At 43.8% G+C, this 21,476-nt stretch overlaps 1 protein-coding gene across 1 annotated transcript in view; it reads right to left on the bottom strand.

Annotated features, from left to right (window-relative positions):
- LOC109918550 (tectonic-3) overlaps positions 1-14,054 on the bottom strand; it is a 50,161-nt gene extending 36,107 nt beyond the window's left edge. The window contains exons 1-5 of the mRNA XM_048620639.1: positions 13,578-14,054; positions 12,228-12,348; positions 7,636-7,751; positions 5,000-5,118; positions 3,705-3,734 (exon numbers count right to left, since the gene is read on the bottom strand). Coding sequence (XP_048476596.1) covers positions 3,705-3,734; positions 5,000-5,118; positions 7,636-7,751; positions 12,228-12,348; positions 13,578-14,040 — 849 coding nt within the window. The 5' untranslated portion in view covers positions 14,041-14,054. The remainder of the gene's footprint in view (positions 1-3,704; positions 3,735-4,999; positions 5,119-7,635; positions 7,752-12,227; positions 12,349-13,577) is intronic.
- Between the last annotated feature and the right edge of the window lie 7,422 nt (positions 14,055-21,476).

The raw sequence follows: 21,476 nt of genomic DNA, 5'->3' as shown, positions 1-21,476 counted from the left end.
GAATTGAGTTAAAACCATAGTTATGAGGAAGAGAATTGGAGTGGCTTACGAGGCTGATTCACAAGGTGAAGAGAAAATACTGATTTTGACAGGGCGCCCTGGGGGTGGCAGAATAGATAATTAGCTGCAGAAACACAACTGATGGATGTTTAAAAATGGATAATTACAAAATTAAACATACAATAGAATACAGAACTATACAGTACAAGAACGGGCCCTTCGACTCACCATGTTGTGCCGAACATGACGTCAAATTAATCTATTCCCTTCTGCCTGCCCTTGGTGCATATCCCTTCATTCCTTGCATATTCATGTGCTTATCTAAAAGTGCCTTAAATGCCCTTATCATATCTGCCTCCACCACCACCCCTGGCAGTATGTGCTAGACTCCGACTATTCTCTGTGTAAAAAACTTACACCTCACACCTCCTTTGAACTTGCCTCCCCTCACCTTAAATGCACACCTCCTAGTTTTAGACATTTCAACTCTGGGAAAAAGATTTTGACCGTCAACGCTATCTTTGCATCTCATAATTTTATAGACTTCTATCAAGTCTCACTTCAGCCTCCGGTACTCCAGAGGAAACAACCCGAGTTTTTCTAGCCTCTCCTTATAGCTCATGCCCTCTATTCCAGGCAGCATCCTGGTAAAGCTCTTCTGCACCCTCTCCAAGATCTCCACAATCCTTCCTGTAATGTGGTGACCAGAACCAAATGCAACACTCGAAATGTGGCCTTATAAAAGTCTTATAAAGCTGCAACATGACACCCTGACTCTTGTACTCAGCTCCACGACCAATAAAGGCAAGCATGCCATATGTCTTCTTTACCACCCTATCTACTTGCATAGCCACTTTCAGGGAGTTATGGACTTGAACCTCAAGACGCTTCTGTACAACAATGCTGTTCTGGGTCCTGCTATTAACTGTATACTTTTCCTTAATATTTGATCTCCCAAACATACCTCATACTTACCTGGATTAAACTCCATCTGCCAGTTCTCCGCTCATATCTGCAACTGATCTGCAACTACATCCTTTGACAACTTTCTACACTATCCACAACTCTTCCGATCTTTGTATCATCTGCAAAATTACTAACCCACTCATCCACATTTTCATCCAAGATATTTATATATATCACAAACAGCAGAGGGCCTAGTACGGATCCCTGCAGAACACCACTAGGCATGAACCTCCAGCCAGAAAAATACATTTCCACCATTACCCTCTGCCTTCGATGGGCAATCCAATTCTGAATCCACAAGGCCAAGTCAACGTGGATCTCATGCATCTTAATCTTCTGCCTTCCATGAGGAACCTTATCAAAAGCCTTACTAAAATCCACGTAGACAACATCCACTGCTCTAGCCCAAACTGAAACCTTTTTTAGGAGATGATGAAGGTGATCAGTGAAGTTAGTAAGACATGACCTACCAGCACAAAGACATGCTGACTATCCCCAATTAGCCCAAACTTTTCTAAATGCACATAAATTCTTTCTCTAAGAATTCTCTCCAATAGCTTCCCAACCACTGACGTGAGACTCACTGGTCTGACATTTCCTCGATTATCCCTATTTCCCTTCTTAAACACAGCAACATTAAACAATAACATTAGCCACTTGCCAATCCTCTGAGACCTCTCCAGTGGCTAGCGAGGATACAAAAATCTTAGTCAAGCATCCAGCAATCTCCTCTCTTGCCTCTCTCAATAACCTGAGGTAGATACCATTGAGCCCTGGGGACCTATTTACCTTAATGTTCTTCAAGAGACGCAACACCACTTCTTTCTTGATCTCAAGATGCCCTCGCATATTAACATGCTCCACAAAAATTTCACTATCCTCCATATTCTTCTCCTGAGTGAATACTGACACAAAGTATTCATTTAGGATCTCGCCCACATCCTCTGTCTCCAAGCAAAAGTTCCCTCCTTTATCCCTCAGTGGTCCTACCTTCTCCCCATTTATCCTCTTGTTTTTAGTATATATTAAATCATTAAACCACTATTACACTAATTAAAAGATGGTTTTGTTTGGGGCAGCCAGTGTAAATCAAGTTGTGAAGGGAATGGATCCTTGAGCAGATAGCAATACAGAAGAGGTATTAGAGGTGATTGCAAGGTGTGAAAGCACATGAAATGGTAAAATCAATGTGGTGGCTGTGAATGTAGCCAAAAAGATGATTCAGTGGTGATTTTCATTATGAAATTAGATAATACTTGAAGAAAAATATTCTGCAGTACAATTAAAAAGGGTAGGAAATGGGATCAAGTTTCCACCTCGACCAGAGTCACCATAGGCACAATTCCCTGCCTCCTGTGAGGGAGCTGAGAAAGCTTTTTTTCTGCGTTGCCCCAGGACTTCACCTCATTGTCTATGTGACAAGACACCAATAAATGTGGACAGACAGAGGGATTTGGGAATACCAAAAGCGCAACTCATTCAGGTTAAAAAAAAAGTTGAATGTCTATTGCTATGTTTGTGTTTACCTCTAGAGCTAAAGGGCGAAGTATGGAAGTCATGTTACGGCTGCACAGACTCTGTTTAGACCCTATTGCGAGTATTGCTTCCAGGAATCAGTTTCAGTACGGATTTTTCCCGAGTTGTACCAATTCAAATTCTGTGGCTACCACCTCTTACATGGTTAGGACAAGGAAACAGGTTCTGAATCCATCCGAGGCAGAACAGGGATCAAACGGAATCTGATCCCCATCAGCCATCTATCCAAATAAACCAACTGCAATCACTCCCAAAACTAAAAAGTCCAAATTGCTTTTGCAACATACACTTTTACATGCATATTATTTTCATGTTGCAGCTGTACAAAACTCTGGTGCGGCCGCACTTGGAGTATTGCGTACAGTTCTGGTCACCGCATTATAGGAAGGATGTGGAAGCATTGGAAAGGGTGCAGAGGAGATTTACCAGGATGTTGCCTGGTATGGAGGGAAGGTCTTATGAGGAAAGGCTGAGGGACTTGAGGCTGTTTTCGTTAGAGAGAAGAAGGTTAAGAGGTGACTTAATAGAGACATACAAGATGATCAGAGGATTAGATAGGGTGGACAGTGGGAGCCTTTTTCCTCGGTTGGTGATGGCTAGCACGAGGGGACATAGCTTTAAATTGAAGGGTAATAGATATAGGACAGATGTCAGAGGTAGGTTCTTTACTCAGAGAGTAGTAAGGGCGTGGAAAGCCCTGCCTGCAAAAGTAGTAGACTCGCCAACTTTAAGGGCATTTAAATGGTCATTGGATAAACATATGGATGATAATGGAATAGTTTAGGTTAGATGGGTTTCAGGTTGGTTTCACAGGTCGGCGCAACATCGAGGGCCGAAGGGCCTGTGCTGCGCTGTAATGTTCTATGTTCTATGTTCTGGAGCTATGGGTAGTGATGGTAGAGTCTCCAATATTCTTTCTCTCATATGGCTTGCTGGAAATCTCTCCCACCTCATACAGCCTACCAGTGATGTATGATGAAATTATTTAGAAGATGGTGGTAATTCAGTTTGGCCACGTTATGAACACACCTTCTTTGCCATTAGGTCCTGGATTGGGATTTGATCTTGGACCTTCTGGGTCAGAGATAGGAATGCTATAAATTGCATCATAAAAACGCCATACCAATACTAAAAAGGTTCTATAGAAGGATAAACTCACTCTCTGGCAAGAGAGTGAGCTGCTTGAAAATTTTGAACCTTACCTGATAGGAAGCTTCAGATAATATTTTAGGCTGTAAGGAAAGGACAGAGAAAAATGTGAGGATTAGAGTCCCATTCTCTGCTTAGAACTGTTTAAATGATCAGTACAATCATTGAGGAGCAGGAGTTATTTCTGATTGCATGGAGAAACTTGTAACCTCTGTAAATCTGAGCTCATCCTCCACTCCAGTTTACAATGATTATGCCTGGGCTTAAATTCTTACATTGACTTTCCAATCCATCTCTGCAATCACCTCCAAATATTATTTTGCATCAGAATCTCTGCATATTCTCCTTCTTCTAATCATTTGTCATCTCTGCTATACCCTACAAGATCCTTACATTGTTCCAAAGCTTCTTGTACAGTAGCAAATTTAATTGCTTGCCCATTGGCAGCTATGTCTTCAGCGCAGAGACCTAACTGCTGGAATTTTACCACTAAACCTCACAGCGTCTCTCTTTATTAAGATGGTGCCTGAAATCCACCACTTTAACCAAGCTTTTGGTCAATACTCTGAAAATTTCTCCCCATAGCTTAGCCTTTAATTCTTAAAAAAAAATTCAAAAAACCTCTCTTGATAAAAGCTCAGGAGACCCTTTCCCCCGGCTTGCTAGATCTTCAGTCTTCCTAGATTCACGAGATGTCCTAACTCAGGAAATCTGGAAGCATTTTGAAGTTTGGTCACTTCTTCAGTACAGAAAACAACTGCCAGTCTGCACACAGTGAAGCAGAAGCAAAGTTAAAATTTAAACTGTTTGAGTGAATTTGACTGAAAGTGCAGTGCTCTGTCTCTACAACATGGAAGTTTCAAGTAAATCCATTACTCAGATGTGGAGTTTGCATTGTGGGAGATCAAAATCGGCGATACAGAGCTAGTAAGTTTGGATGGCACTTGCCTTGCATGTTCAACATCCCAAAAACCTCCAGCCCCCATCAAAGCACCCTGTGCTCGTCCCCAAACTCCCATTGTCATCTGCAATCACTCATCCACTGAGCACTAACATCCTTCCATTTATTCTGATATCTCTCCACTCAGAGGGTGGGGCAGAGAAACCTGGAGGGCACTGGTCAGTTGGAATATATCATGAATCCAGGAGAACTGAGGATTCAGCAAGCCAGGGATGCAGGGTCCTCTGAGCTTAGGCCCCCTGAGCTTAGGCTGGATTCTACGGGTGCAGGAGAGGCAGAATGGAGATCCAGCGCATGCTGAGAGAAGGGGAATCCCTTGGCAATCCCTTGATTAGTGATCTGTAAGGCTCAGCTTCAACGTTTGGCAATGAATGGATCCAGTCTTACCCATTCACTGCTTTGCTGCTCCGAATGGCGAATAAAAGAACCTCTGCCAAACTGTGAAACCAGCAGTGGAAAGCTCTCTCTATCAATGGACTGTGGTGTGACAAAGAAATTTGTCCTTGCTGAAACAAAAGGCAGAATGTTACATTTAGCTTTCATCTCTGTACCAGATTTCTCTCCATTTTTCACATCCATACCCACCATTACCCCCACCCCTAAGATGCACAAAATAAACCAGCCACACATGCAGCAGCTCTTTAATAGAGGAGGTGTTGTTATACTTCATCTACAACCTGCACGAGACCAAAGTCCTGTATCCACGTGGTCATTAAGAAGCCCCCACTGAAATAAAGAAGATTTGCATTCATAAAGCTTCTTTCAGAAGCACAAGAATCTCAAATCACTTCCAAGCAAGAACTTATTGAAGTCTTGCTGTTGTTGCAATTTTAGAAATGCAGAGCAAAATCCTGCAAATAGTACAGTGTTAGCGGCCATTTTGGTGGCACTGGCTGAGGAAGAAATCTTGGCCATCGCACAAAGGGAACCTCTTCTAGTCTTCATGGAAACAAGCTGTTATATTTTCTTTTAACAATTTATCTGAGGACATGGAATTAATAGCTCAGCCAAAGAAATGGCACTGCAAACAGGGTAGCACTCCTTCAACACTGCATCTGACAGTCAAATGGGGATTACCAGTTCAAGTCTTAGTAGTGGGAGCCTGTCTGTATACCCTACATCCAGAGGCAGAACTGCTACCTGATATACCACAAAAGAGGAGTCTGTAACTAAGAGGCACCAAGATCTCTTTCTCTCTTTGTGACAGTGGTGCTATACTTTCTATCAGCTGATGTAACTTGGTGAGAACAAACTCCACTGGATGTGGTCTGTGACTTATATTCCCTCAGTCAACCTGAGCTGTAACCAAAGAGGCAGCCAGCTACCCTCACTCACTGTTCACTGATCTACACTGCGCACTCTGGCAGGATCTTCCTGAAATACAATAGCCCCTGGCTTTTTTTAACCACTCACATTTTGAAATCCCTCTCCCTTGTCTCCCCACCCAAACTTCAGCAATCACTGTGGAGAGGTAATGGAGTTTATTATTGCAGAGACAAGTGCATCCCATCAGATCAATGCTTTTCCTGCTTAACTCTCTGCCCCACCCCTCCCTCACCCTCAAGTCCACTGGCCAAATTTGCAAGAACACATTTATGTTCTCTCCACCCTTCTCCTCTGCATCACTTGCATCTTTCTCCACATGCTTTTCTAGCTTCAGTCATGTCATCTGCATGAATGTCATACTCACAGGGTTCAGCCATTTCTTCTATTGACCCTATTTAAACTGCACCACTGGCCATCTGCTTGCCCTTCAGGATCCCCATTGTGGCAATTTCCTCCATTCAGGTGTCGTATTCTGCTCTAAATCTATCATCATCAACCTTCCATCCTTGCAACCATCAGTTTCACCATCAGCTTCCCTGTCTTTTCCAAAGTCTTTGGTCAGTATCGTCTCCATCCCTGACCCAGTAGTGAAACAGCTCTTATCAGAGGCACAAATGACACCCTGTAATACTGTGACAGAGGTAATAATTCTCCTCCTCATTTTTCTCGACCTGTCCATAGCCGATACACTTAGTTGAGCACACCATCCTCCTCTGACATCTTTCCACTGTCCAACTGTTCAGCACCACTTTCACCTGGTTCCATTCTTCTCTCCCATTCTTATTTAGGAAAAACGGGAAAGCAGGGTATTGCAGCAAGCAATAAGGAAGCCAAACGGTTCTGGGCCTTTCTTGCAGGAGGATTGGAGTATAGAAGCACAAAAGGCTTGCTGCAATTATCGAGAAATTGCTTAAGAAGCTCAGCACATCTGCTAGCATCTGGCAAGAGAAAATCCAGTTAACATTTCGAGTCCATTCACCTTGCCTCAGAACCCAGCGAAAAACAGCTGATATAGTTCCAAGTCAGGATGCCTGTGGTCTCTACGGGAAGTTATAAACAGTCACAGTTCCTTTGGCCTTCCAAAAGATAGAGGTTGTGAGTTTGAAAGGTACTGCTGAAACGGCCTTGTGAGTTCGTGCACTGTACCTCAGATGGTACTCACTGCTGCCACCGTTCCCATCCATGGTGATAGGAACGAATGTTGAATCTGGTAGATGGGAAGCTAACCTAGAGGACAGCTATGTCCTGGATTGTATCGACTTTGAATTTTGTTGGAACTGCACCCATTCAGACAAGTGGAGACATCTCTATCACAGTTCTGATTTGTGCCTTGAGATCATGGACAAGCTTTGGGGAGTCAGGAGGAGAGTTCTTTGCTGCGGGATTCCTAGACTCTAACACTTTTTTGAGCCACGGTTTTCATATGGCTATTCCATTTCAGTTTCTGCTAAATGGTAAGTTGATTATGGGGGATTCAGCGATGGTAATGACACTGAATGTCAAGAGGAAATGGTTAGATGCTTTCTTTTTTGGGACAGTCGCTGTCTGTCTATTAAATTCTTCTGTGACTTGGTCATAACATGTTGCTTTGTAAAACATATTGCTTTGTAAAACATATTGGAACACTTTATCATGCTACCATTGCTATATATGCAGATAATGCACTGCTCTCGGGCAGTGTATTTTGTGCTACTTACGGTCATTAATCATTACACAGAAGAGACTGTCTGGACCATCTTCAATGAAATCTGCAGGGAAAGGGCTGTTACTGGTGAAGATTGCCGAACTTTCAATGCACACCTTATTGATAGCCCTATATGCAACAGAAAAAGGAGCAACGGTTGAGCTTGTTTGTGTGCGATAAAGAACCAGAATTAGTCACTATGAGAAGCAGTGATCAGGCAGCTCAGAGTCACAAAGAGCTAAGCTCCAATTCCAAACCCAAACACTAAGGGTGAAATATCAGTGACTACCAGAGCTCTGCAGGGGTCAGGATTGGGACTACAAATATTCACATTACAAAATAAAGATTTAGACAAGGGAACTGTGGAGATTGTTGCTAAATTTACAGATGAGACAAATACAGGTGGGCAGACAGTTAGTGTTGAGGAAGTGGGGAGGCCACAAAATGACTTGGACATGCTAGGCAGGTGGGTACTGAAGTAGCATATGGAATGCGGCAAAGTGTGAGCTTATGCACTTTGGGAAGAGTAGAGGCATGGATTATTTTCTAAATAGGGAAAGGCTTTTGAAATCTAAAGCACAAGGGGACTTGGGAGTCCTAGTTCAGCATTCTCTAAGGTTAACATGTAGGTGCAGTTGGCAGTTAGAAAGGCAAATGCAGTGCTGGCATTAATTTCAAGAGCAAAAATACAACTGCAGAGAAATGTTGCTGAGGCGGAATAAGGCTCTAGTCAGAACACATTTGGAATACTGTGAGCAGTTTTGGGCCCTGTGTCAAAGGAAAATTGTGCTGGCATTGGAGTGGGTTGACGAGAATGACCCTGGGGATGAAGGGTTTGTCATATGTGGAGAGGTTGACAACTCTTGGTTTGTACCTGATGGAGTTTAAAAGTACAGTGATGGAGGGTGGAATCTGGTTAAAACTTACAGGATACCGAGAGCCTGGATAAAGAGGACGTAGAGAAGATGTTTTCACTAGCACAGCCTCTGAGTGAAGGGATGCCCCTTTAGAACTGAGATGAGGAGGAATTTCTTCAGCCAAAGGGTAACTTATTCTGTGGAACTCATTACTGCAGGGGGCTGTGAGGGCCAAGTCATTCAGTGCATTTATGACAAAAGTAGGTAGATTTTTGATTAGTAAGGGGATCAAGGCTTATGGGGAAGGGGCAGGACAATGTTGTTGAGGAACGTATCAGCCATGATTGATTGGCAGATCAGACTCTATGGACCAAATGGCTGAATTCTGCTCCTTATATCTTATGGTCTTCTGGTTCTGGGATCTGGAAACAGGAAGTCATTCTTCCCCTTGATTCTGCAACACTGAAATCGGAGGAAGCTATTCAGGTTCTTGAACCATTTGCCCAGGAACAGGAGGACTACAGTGAACCAGGAAAGACTCTTGTACAAGTGCCAGCCCTGGATGGTACCTTACAGACTCCATACAGTAATTAGCATTGAACTCCAAGGACAGTGAGTCCAGTACAATACCCAGTACCTACTGAAAGATCACTGGCTCCTGTATAAGACAGGGATTGGACTGCAAGGACGCAGACTCATGTACCACATTAGCACCACACTTTAAGTGCAGTGAGTCCTGAAAATTACCCAGCACTGGATTGTAAAGACAGTGTCACCTGTACAATGTCTAGCTCTAAACTGTGTAGATTGGCAGATGGAGCATAATGTTGGAAAATATCAAGTTATTTACTTTGGCAGGAGAATTTAAATGCTGAGTATGACATTAATGGAAAACACCTACAGATTTTCCATGTACAGAGGTATTTATATGTTCTAGTGCAAGAGCCACAAAATATTATCATGCAAGTACAGCACATCCCAAGAAGGTTAATAGGATCTATACCTTACTATGGCAGAAACTGAACATAAATGTCATAATATTATGCTTCAGTCACACAGGACATGGGCGAAACCACATCTGTCATACTATGTGCACTTTTGGTCTCCTCATATAATGACCAATATAAATGCATTAGATACAGTTCAGAGGTTTACTAAACGGATATGCTGAATGACTGGGTTATCTTATGAGGATAGGTTGGCCTGTTTCCACTGGAGTTTAGAATAGTGAGATGTGGCTTGATTGTAAGATCCTGCATGGTCTCCACAAGGTGGATAGAGAAAGGATGTGTCTTCTTGCAGACAAATCCAGAACGGGAGGGAGGCGGTGAGTCAGGGGGATGATTTAAAATTAGGGGTCGTCCTTTCTAGTCAGAGATAGAATATATCTTCTCTTATTAAGCTGTACGAATTTGGAATTATCAATCTCAGATAGCAACGGAGGTTCAGTAGTTGAATATTTCTAAGGTGGAGTTGGATAGATTGTCGTTAGGCAGAGGAATCAAGGGTTATCCGGGGTAGACAAAAATGCAAAACTTAAAACAGAAACAGATCAGCCATGATCTTATTAAATGGCAGGTAGGCACCTGGGGCCAAATGGTCTATGTCTGCTTCTACTTTGTATACACTGACAGTGAGTCATGTACAATGCTCAGCACTAACTGTAAAGACACAGGCTTTTGTATCACATCCAGCACCAAGCTAGAAGATTACAGACTTGCATAAAATACCCAGCACCAAGACAAGGACCACAGAGCAATTATCATTTCCAACAAGACAGGATTGATTTGGACGGAATTGCAGACTAAAAGGCTGAAAGCTCCATTCTTTTTCACTGCTCCAAGCTCCGTAATGGCTTTTGTATCAATGCACTGGTTTGAAAGAAAGATTTTGTCGATGGATACAGAGAAATGACTCCCTTTGGTAGTATAAGGCCAGAACAGGGAGAATGAGTGAAATTTAAAGCTTGAATTGAGGAGCAAATACAGCAAGGAAAAAGGCGAGTTGAAATCCTGAACCTTCTCCCCAAAAACGCATAGAGACTGGATGACAATTGGAGTTTCTGAGACGAAGATGAACAGCATTTTTGGCGGACACAGATGAATGATACGAAGGTAAGGAAAGCACTGAGTTAAAATTAGTCCCAATTACATATTATGGAATAGCTTCAAAGGCCTGAATGTCCTTGCTCCGTTTTGATAGTACTAAGGGGAATGGAGCTCAAGGTGAATTGTAACGAGAAGGCAGGAATTTTTTTAAAGAAAGCCCCCTCCCCCTCCCACCCACAATAGTTCTGTAAAATCACTGGATATTTCTCTCTTTGAACATAATTACATGTCTGAAGGCTCTTCGCTGTGGAATTTATGAGCAAGATTGTAACACCGAATGGTGTACAGGGAGATCAGCAGACATAACAGAAGGCTTGGTCAAAAACCTAGGACAGCAGCAGGAAAGGACAGGGGAGGGAGTGCTGTGGGACCAAGCAGCTGATAGGCCAGCAGCCAAAGCAAAGCTAAGCTAGGAGACTAAGCATGTCAGCAAGGTTAAAATTGTAAGATCACACAGAAGGTTATAGAGCTGGTGGAGGTGATAAGAATAAAGATGATCCATGGGGGATATGAATGTGAGACTGAGATTTGTAGGGCTGGTGAAGATGACAGCGATGAGTCGAGTTGCAAGGCCAAGCCATAGTTGAAATTGATAAAGAATTTTTTAATTCTTTCTCGAGATGTGAGCATTGCTGGCTAGGTCAAAATTTATTGCACATGCCTCATTACTCTTGAGAAGGTGGTGGTGAGCCATCTTCTTGAATAGCTCCAGTCTTTGAGGTGTCAGTACACATAAAGCGTTGGTACAAAGGGAGTTTCAGAGGTTTCTACCCACAGCAGTGATGTTGCAAAGACAACATGGCGGCTCTATAGTTAGCCACGCTGCCAACCCACCACCACACTCCCCCACAGCCTCGGGTGGAGTTTGCACATTCTCCTTCTCTGTATGGGTTTTCTCTGGGTGCTCCGGTTTCCTCCCACAGTCCAAAGATGTGCGGGTTAGGTGGATTGGCCATACTAAATTGCCCATAGTATCCAGGGATGTGCAGGCTAGGTGGATTAGCCATGTCAAATGCAGGGTTACAGGGAAAGGATGGGGTGGGGGTGTGTCTGGATGGGATACTCTTCAGAGAGTTTGTGAGGACTCGATGAGCCAAATGGCTTGGTTCTACACTGTAGGGATTCTATGATTCTAAGTCAGGATGGTTTGGGACTTGGAGGGAAACTTGCAGTTGTGGTGTTGCCGTCCATCAGCTGCCCCAATCCTTCTAGGTGATAGATGTCTCAAATTTGGAAGACGAGATCAAAGGAGCCTGACTAAGTTGCTGCAACGCATTTGCCACTACGCACCAGGATGGACAGAGTGAATTTTAAAGTGAATGCTGGCAGATGCAGTACCCATCCAGTGCACTGATTTCTCCTGGACGGTGTATAGTTTCAGTGTTACTGAAACTAAACATGCCGGCAATTGGACAGCATTTCATCACAATCTTGACTTTTGCTTTTTGAGTGATGGAGCGACTAAGGGGAGTTAGGTGGTGAATTACGCACGGTAGAATTTCCAGCATTGACACATCTTGAGTCACAGATAACACACCAAGAAGTGAAGGAACAGGGAAGGATCTGAACAAGAGGATGAGAATTCTAAAATTGAGGCAGTGTTAGACCAGGACGAATATAGTCACATAACTAGGACTTACGGTTCACTGCCAGGCAGGCAGGAAGAAAAGGCACCAACATCCTCATTGGAGCAGTCAGGGTCACAGCAACAGCCGATTTCACAGAGTCCTTCAATTAAGTCACAGATACACATGGGAACAGCTGAAAGGATATCACAAAGAAAGACTTTACAGGAATCGAGATAATCCAAAAAAATCCCCCATCTTTGCGCTTTTTTTGTTAATTCACAGGAAGTGTTCTTTTTTTACTGGCTGGGACTGCATTTTTGACTATAACTAATTACCCTCGAGAAGGTGGTGGTGAGCTGCCTTCCTGAACCGCTGCAGTCCATTTGGTATGGGGAGACCCACAATGCCATTAGGGAGGGAATTCCAGGATTTTGACCCAGCGACAACAAAGGAATGGTGAAATACTTCCAGGTTAGGATAATGAGTGGATCGTAGGAAATGTGCAGGCAGTGCTGTTCCTGTTTAAGGAGTTTTGACAAATTTCTGCAGTGTATCTCGTAGATACTGAACATCGGTGGTTGAGCAAATTGATGTCTGTGATGTGGTGCTAATCAAGCAGGTTGCAGTATCCTGAATGGTGTCAAGCCTTTTGAGGATTGTTAGAATAGCAATCGTCCAGGCTTGTGTTTGCTTTGTAATTAGTGGACAGGCTCTGGGGACTCAGGAAGCGAGATGCTCTCTGCAGGATTCTTAGCCTCTGATCCTAGTAGTCACAACGTTTATAAGACCAGGCCAGTTTCTGCTCAATGATAGCCCCCAACCCAGTATATCTGAATCCCTGCCTCGTACAGGGGAGGCAATGGCCTAGTGATATTATCGCTGGACTGAAAATCCAGAGACCCAGGTAACAGTTCAAATCCCGCCATGGCAGATGGAATTTGAAATCAATAAAATATCTGGAATTAAGAATCTAATGATGACCATGAATCCACTGTTGATTGTCGGGAGAAACCCACCTGGTTCACTAATGTCCTTTAGGGAAGGAAACTGCCATTCTTATCTGGTCTGCCTACATGTGACTCCAGACCCATAGCAATGTGGTTGACTCTGAACTGCCCTCTGGGCAATTAGGGATGGACAATAAATGCTGCCTAGCCAGCAAAGTCCTCATCCCATTAATGAATAAAGTAAAAAGAAATCAATTTGCAAATTGAAAGAGGATCAGATAAATATTGGCCGTGTAGTAATATAGGTGAGTTAAACTATTTGACACAGCAAGTTACAAATATTTGTAATACTCAGTCTGAATAAGTCAGGCAAGTATAATCAAAAAATACACCTGATGTTAAAAGAAAGTTAAAAAAGTACCCGAGGTGAGAGGGTAACAGGAGCAAGAGGCTGAATAGCCTGCTGCTGCTTTACCTGCTGTCAGACTTTTAGATGACTCGTCAACCGAGTTCACGGAATGAATGGGCCACAGGCTGGGTTCAGGGGTCGAACTCGCCCCTCCTAACTCTGGGGGGTCAGGGGTCGCACTGCTTCCGCTGGCCACTGTAGGGTCAGGGGTCACACTTCCCCCTCCGGCACTTCCAGTGTAAGGGGTCACATTGTCTCCACCAGCTCTCACAGGGTCAGGGGTCACACTGTCCCCACCAGCCTTCACAGGGTCAGGGGTCACATTGTCCTCTCCGGCCCGGACGGAGTCAGCGGTCCCGCTGCTCCCACTCCAGGGACCTGGGAGCGGAGGAGACGTCGCCTCGACTGGCCTCACGAGTCCGGCGCCGGCCGCAAATTCAGGGCGCGGGCCTCCCGCTATCAACAGCAAACTCGCCCAGCATAGCGCCCGGCGGCCCGACAACCCCCATCCTGACGTCGCCGCCATCATCTGCTCCCGGGGCCCAGGAGCGTTACCGGGGAAACAGGGAGGCGGTGCAGCGTGATGACGCCATCACGCTGTGGGCGGGGAAAACAGCATCAGCGAGAGGGAGGCAAAGAGAAGTAGAGAGTCAAAGAGAAGTAGAGAGTCAAAGAGAGAGACAGATAGTTAGCAAGTGAGAAACAGAGTCAAAGAGAAATTATAAGCCAGTTAGCCTGACCTCAGTCATTGATAAGATATTAGAATCCATTATTAAGGATGAGATTGCGAAGTACTTAGAAGTACATGGTAAAATAGGGTAGGTCTCGGCCCGAAACGTCAGCCTTCCTGCTCGTATGTGTTGCTTGGCCTGCTGTGTTCATCCAGCTGTACACCTTGTTATCGTAGAATTCACACAGTTTTGTAAGGGGGAGGTCATGATGAACAAATCTGGTAGAATTCTTTGAGGTGTTAACGAGCACTTTTGACCAAGGAGAGCCAGTAGGCATGATCTATTTGGATTTCCAGAAGGCCTTTGACAAAGTGCCAGACATGAGGCAGCTAAATTAAAGCCAGTGCTGTTACCTGCAAGGGCCTGGCATGGATACAGGATTGAGTGACTGGCAGAAGGCTGAAGCTGTAGCTGAAGAAATTCCTCCTCCTCTCATTTCTAAAGGGTCATCCCTGAACCCTGAGGCTTTGCATGAGGCTCCTAGTCTCTCCCAGAGGCCTCTCAGTATCCTGTAAGCTTCAAACAGATCCTGCCTCATCCTCTAAAGTCCATTGACCTCAAGCGCTCCTCATATGTCAAGCCCTTCATCTCTGGGATCATTCTTCTAATATTTTTCTGCAAACCTTCCAACACCAGCACATTTTTTTTTAGGTATAGGGCCCAAATTTGCTCATAACATCCCAAATGTGATCTGACCAGAGCCTCAGTTGTTGATCTGTCCTCTTGTTTTCTAGCCCACTTGAATGCCAACAGTGACTTTCCTTCTGAATCGCTAACTGAACCTGTATGTTAACCTTGAGAGGATCATGAACTAGGACTTTTAAGTCCCTTTGCACTTCAGAATGGTGGAGCAGACTCGATAGGCTGAATGGCCTAACCTCTGCTCCTATGTGTTATGTTCTAATGGTCTTATAGATATTTGTTTGTTCAGCATAGTTACGAAGGGATATGGGCCAAAAGCAGGTATATGGAGTGAGGCCACAGATCATCCATTATCTCATTGAGTGGCTGAACATGCCAGCAGGGTTGAACCATGGTGGCACAGTGGTTAGCACTGCTGCCTTGCAGCGCTAGGGACCTGGGTTCAATTCTAGCCTTGGGCAACTGTCTGTGTGGAGTTTGTACATTCTCACCGTGTCTGTGTGGGTTTCCTCTGGGTGCAGTCAATTCCATAGATCCATCACTGTATCTCAAATTTAAAATTACAAACAGATTCAGCATCTATTGCCATTTGTGGAAGACAGTTCCAAACATCTACAACCCTTTTACGTATAGAAATGCTGACTTAACATCTCTCCTCTCTCTAATTCTCATACTATGCTCCCTAGTTCTAGAATTCCCAACAAGTGGAAATAGTTTATCTTTATCTACCCAAAATTTTCCTGTAGCACCTTGAAGACTTCAATCAGAGCGTGAGAAGGGGAATTTAGTTATGGGATATGATTAAATGACCGAGGCATTGAACAGGTATTTTGAATCGGTCTTCACAGTGGAGGACATTAATAACATGCCAGTAATAGACAAAGCGACGAAGGTAGGTGAGGACCTGGAAACAATCATAATTACGGAAGAGGTAGTGTTGGGCAAACTAATGGAGCTAAGGATTGATAAGTCTCCTGGCCCTGATGGAATGCATCCCAGGGTACTAAAAGAGATGGCGGGAGAAATAGCAGGTGCACTGGCGGTAATTTTCCAAAATTCGCTGGACTCTGGGGCAGTCCCAGCAGATTGGAAAACAGCAAATGTGACGCCACTGTTTAAAAAGGGAAGTAGACAAAAGATGGGGAATGAGAGACCGGTTAGCTTAACCTCTGTAGTGGGGAAGATGCTTGAGTCTATTATCAAGGAAGAAATAGCAAGGCATCTTGATAGAAATTGTCCCGTTGGGCAGACACAGCATGGGTTCATGAAGGGCAGGTCATGCTTGACAAATCTTTTGGAATTCTATGAAGACATTACGAGCGAGGTGGACAGTGGGGACCCAGTGGATGTGGTGTACCTATACTTCCAAAAGGCCTTTGACAAGGTGCCGCACAAGAGGCTACTGCATAAGATAAGGATGCATGGCATTAAGGGTAAAGTATTAGCATGGATAGAGGATTGGTTGACTAACAGGAAGCAAAGAGTGGGCATAAATGAGTGCTATTCTAGCTGGCAGTCAGTGACTAGTGGTGTGCCTCAGGGATCGGTGTTGGGACCGCAATTATTTACAATTTATATAGATGATTTGGAGCTGGGGACCACATGTAGGGTGTCAAAGTTTGCAGATGACACTAAGATGAGTGGCAAAGCAAAGTGTGCAGAGGACTGTGAAACCTTGCAGAGGAACATAGATACATTGAGTGAGTGGGCATAGGTCTGGCAGATGGAATACAATGTAAATAAATGTGAAGTCATACATTTTGGTAGGAGTAATAGTAAAAAAGGATTATTACTTGAATGGTAAAAGGTTGCAGCATGCTGCTATGCAGAGGGACCTGGGTGTCCTTGTGCATGAATCACAGAAGGTAGGTCTGCAGGTACAACAAGTAATTAGGAAGGCAAATGGAATTTTGTCCTTCATTGCTAAAGGGATTGAAATAAAAAGCAGAGAGGTTATGTTGCAGCTGTACAAGGTGCTGGTGAGGCCACACCTGGAGTACTGTGTGCAGTTTTGGCCTCCTTACTTGAGAAAGGATGTAATGGCACTGGAGGGGGTGCAAAGGAGGTTCACTAGGCTGATTCCGGAGTTGAGGGGGTTGGCTTATGAGGAGAGACTGAGTAGATTGGGATTATATTCATTGGAATTCAGAAGATTGAGGGAGGATCTTATAGAAACATATAAAATTATGAAGGGAATAGATAAGATAGAAGTAGAGAGGATGTTTCCACTGGCAGGTGAAGCTAGGACAAGAGGGCATAGCCTCAAGATTAGAGGGAGCAGATCTCGGACTGAACTGAGAAGGAATTTCTTCACCCAGAGGGTTGTTAATCTATGGAATTCCTTGCCCAGTGAAGTAGTTGACGCTACTTCAGTAAACGCTTTTAAAAAAAAGGTAGATTTTTTTTGAACAATAAAGGAATTAAGGGATACGGTGAGAACGCGGGTAAGTGGATCTGAGTCCACGAAAGGATCAGCCATGATCTTATTGAATGGCGGAGCAGGCTCGAAGGGCCAGACGGCCTACTCCTGCTCCTAGTTCTTATGTTCTTATGTAATCAGATCATCCTTTAACCTTTTCTAAACATTCTAGTGAAAACAGCTCTTGTGTAATGTTTCTTCATAACGCCTGAAGGCCAACCTTATTATCATTCTTATAAACCCATATTTTACTCCCTCTACTACATTGGAAACCAAAGCTTTACTCAATGTAGACCCAAATGGATGTGGTTTTTACTCTTAAAGTAGTTTTACCTCTCAGCAGCTCTTATGAACCTCCATGTGGTTTATCATTTTGGTAAGAACTATAGGTCAACATGCAAGGCTGATTGGATTTGACCCATCTTGATGATGGACCTGTCCACTAAGATTTGGTTGCAACATGTAAAATCCCCATCACAACTGCTCAGTCCATTGTCGATCATGGGACTGAGTCAAATTGATCTTGATTTGTCCTGACTGTAGTAGCAAGCCTTGTGCTCTTGTTCCTTTCATGGTGCTCCTCATTGAAAAATCATAAACATTAATACAGTGGACATCGTGCTACAGGATATGCTGCTACATCTCCATTCCCGGTTGTGAAAGAAACACCTCAACCAGCACTCAAACACTGTGGAGATCAGTTCTCATTCCATGGCAGCAGAGGACCCCGTGGTGTCAGCCGTTGATAACTTCATCCAAACGCACAAGCAGACAAAGAAGCATCAGGTAGGTGCGTTAGAGGCACTCGGCAAATGGCCTTGAAGGTTGGAAGAGGCTGTCAATGCTATCTATGCCATTCCGCCTTCAGATATGCAAGCATCTGGCTACCTCTGTTAACTGGTCGGTAGCTTCTATGGAGAGCCAGCTACAGCACATTCAGTACCTGCTGGATATGCAACTAGATCTGTACTCCCATCATTGTAGCCTTTCCTTACAAGGACACAGGCATACAGAAGGAAGAGGATTCACATACAGGCCGCTCAGAAGTCTCACCTCAGGACATTCCATATTTACCTGAACGCTATACTTCCGCTATCGTCAACATTGTGGGAATTCAAGCTCTGAAAGGTGAGCCTGCATCTAGACAGGAAGCACTCAGGATTTGTGGGCCCTCTGTGCAAACACATACCTGGGCTCACCTGGCCAAGAATTCAAGGCTAACAGGCGCCATGATATAGCAGGTTTCCTTCACCACAGCCCTGCACACTGAGTCCACATCTAGATGTAGTGGAAGGGAAAGGAAAAGAAGAGAGGAGGTGGTGATGAGCTATTCTCACTGGACTAGCAAACCAGAATGCTACGTTAATTTTCTGGGAAAAAGGATTTGAACCCCACCATGGCAGATAGTCAATTTTGAATTCAATAAAAAGTCTGCACTAAAAGGTTAGTCAATGGCTACCGTGAAACTATTGTTAATTATCATAATAAAAATAAACATGTAGTTCACTGATTTCCTTTCAGGAAAGACATTTGTTGCCCTTACTTGGTTTTGCCATTATGTGCCAGCAATGTCTCAGCAATGTGATTGACTCCTAACTGCCCTGTGAGCAATTAAGGATGGGCAAAAAATACTGGCCGAACCATCAAAGCCCACACCCAATAAATGATTTATATTTTAAAAAAATCTGCTGAGAGTGCATAGATAATAGCAGTGATATTCATTGTACATATATATTAAAATGTTTGCAAATATATATTCACTTTTCATTATCAGCTGTTTGAATGAATATCATGATAGTTCCAAGCACAAGAAAAAAGTGGAGAGACCAGCCATTCTTAGTGTTGTACACACTTATAACTGTCTCTGGTAGACAGCTGTCCTATCCATAGCGCTATAGAATTAATGGAGAGAAATCAGAGTTAACATTTTGGGAACTATTCTGAAGAAGGGTCACTGGACCCAAAACAATAACTTTGCTTTCTCTCTACAGATGCTGCCAAACCTGCTGACTTTTTCCAGCAATTTGTTTTCTTTTCTGATTTGCACCATCTGATTTATTTTTATTTTTGTCACAGAATTTATGTATTGAATCTGATGTGACACTTCTTCAGAAAGGCTCCCTCCAAACAGGGTGGCACTGTGGCTTAGTGGCTCATTGCTTAGCACTGCTGCCTCATAGTGCCAGGGACCCAGTTCAATTCCACCCTTGGGCAACTGTCTGTGTGGAGTTTGCACATTCTCCCTGTATCTGCGTGGGTTTCCTCTGGGTGCTCTGGTTCCTCACACATTTCAAAGATGTGTAGGTTAGGTGGATTAGCCATGGGAAATGCAGGGGTAGAGGGTGGGTCTGGGTGGGATGCTCTTCAGAGGCCCGGTGTGGACTTGATGGGCCAAATGGTCTGCTTCCACACAGTAAGGATTCAATGATTCTGTGAGATGCTGCCAGACTTGCTGAGTTTCTCCAGCATTCTTAGTGCTTCCTCCTCAGGTTCTTATTCACCAGTGATTGTCTATCTTAGAGCAGCGATTCTGAGCACCCAGATGTGCCTTCTGCCTGGATGCTACCAGTATGAGCTGGATATGACCTACATGGAAACCTGATGTAGAGAGGCTATTCTATGCTGCTTGGTGGCCCCAGGGGAAGATACAGATATGCTGTTGTAGATATGCTGGCGAGAGTGACATTGCATTCTGACCTCCAGCTCTCTAGACAACTGTACTGGTGCTCCTCTCTCATCTGCATGGCAGTCCACGGAGAACAATCAGCGGTAGCTTTCCAGCATCTTTGCTGAATTGTGGAGGAAAGCACAGCTGGAAGCACCACAGTAGAGAATGGCTCTAAATATGCTGGAAGTTGATGCTGATCCTGGACAGGGAGGCAATGGCCTTGTGGTTTAATGCTGGACTATTAATCCAGAAACTCAGATAGTGTTCTGGGTTTGAATCTAAACACAGCAGATGGTAGAATTTGAATTCAATAAAGTAAAATAATTCAATGTGGAATTAAGAGACTAATGATGACCATGAATCCATTGTTAATTGACAACAAACCTCATCTGATTCACTAATGTCCTTTAAGAATGAAACTGTCATCCTCTTCATCCTACAATCGACTCCAGATCCAGTACAATGTGGTTGACTCTTAACTGCTCTCTGTGAAAAAGGGATAGGAAATAAATGCTGGCCTAGCCTTGTTCCTTGTTCATTCATTTAGCAGCAACAGGGACAACACCAACTTTATTCCTGGATCCACTAGGGAAGTGTTCTAATGAGCTAATGGACAATATGAGAAAGAAGACAGATTCTCAGTTATGAGATAACTGAGAAGTTACAGTACACACCAATAATCTTTGAAGTGCATTCTTGAAACATTGAGAGATGGAGGCCTATGACCAAGAGGCCAGTGGGTTGCCTCGACATACCCTTGGGCATTGTTACTTTGATTCAGATGTCAGTTACTTGAGTCTTCTGGCACACATTGTGACAACAATAATGAGAATCTCTCTCACCACCCCCAATGCACAGCCCAAGAAAGGCAGCATAATGATTGATTGAATTGGAACCACAAGTCCAGAATTCTGCCTACTCCGACAAACCTTTCATCCCCCATTACTTCCCAAGAATTCCCCCACACCTATATTCAACATTGAAAGCTCTGCTTCCAGTGCCTTACTAGGAAACGTGTTCCAAAGACTCACAACACCTCATCCCTGTTTTAAGAAGGTTGTTGTTTAAATTGAGACACCTGGTCCATGCTTTTCCCACGTTCTGTCCAAAATTAGCATGTCAAAATGTCTCTGGATCTTATATGTTTTTTCAAGGTCTATCTTCGCCCTTACATTCCTTTTTGCTGCACATACTACACCTCTGCCTATTTTAAAATCTAGCCCATGTAATTCTAAGGCCCAAACATTGGGATTTGTTGGATCATAAAGTTTCATGTCGCATCGCACTGTACTCCTGAATTCAGGTTGTTGTCTCATCTTACTGTTTCCTCACTGACTCCATCTTAATTCGGTGACTTGAAAAATTTCCTTTATGGTGCATACACTTTTAATGGTCCTGTTAGAATGGATCTCTTCTACCTGGAAGCATCCACATACTACTGAACATTAGAGGTGTTAGGCTCCTCCCATGAATGATCCAAGTAGATTGGATATCCAAATTGATAG

The sequence above is a fragment of the Rhincodon typus genome, chromosome 47, assembly GCF_021869965.1.
Source record: "Rhincodon typus isolate 14 chromosome 47, sRhiTyp1.1, whole genome shotgun sequence".
Lineage (NCBI taxonomy): Eukaryota > Metazoa > Chordata > Chondrichthyes > Orectolobiformes > Rhincodontidae > Rhincodon > Rhincodon typus.
Note: the sequence above shows the minus strand (reverse complement) of the source record. Positions and strands in the feature narration are given on the sequence as shown.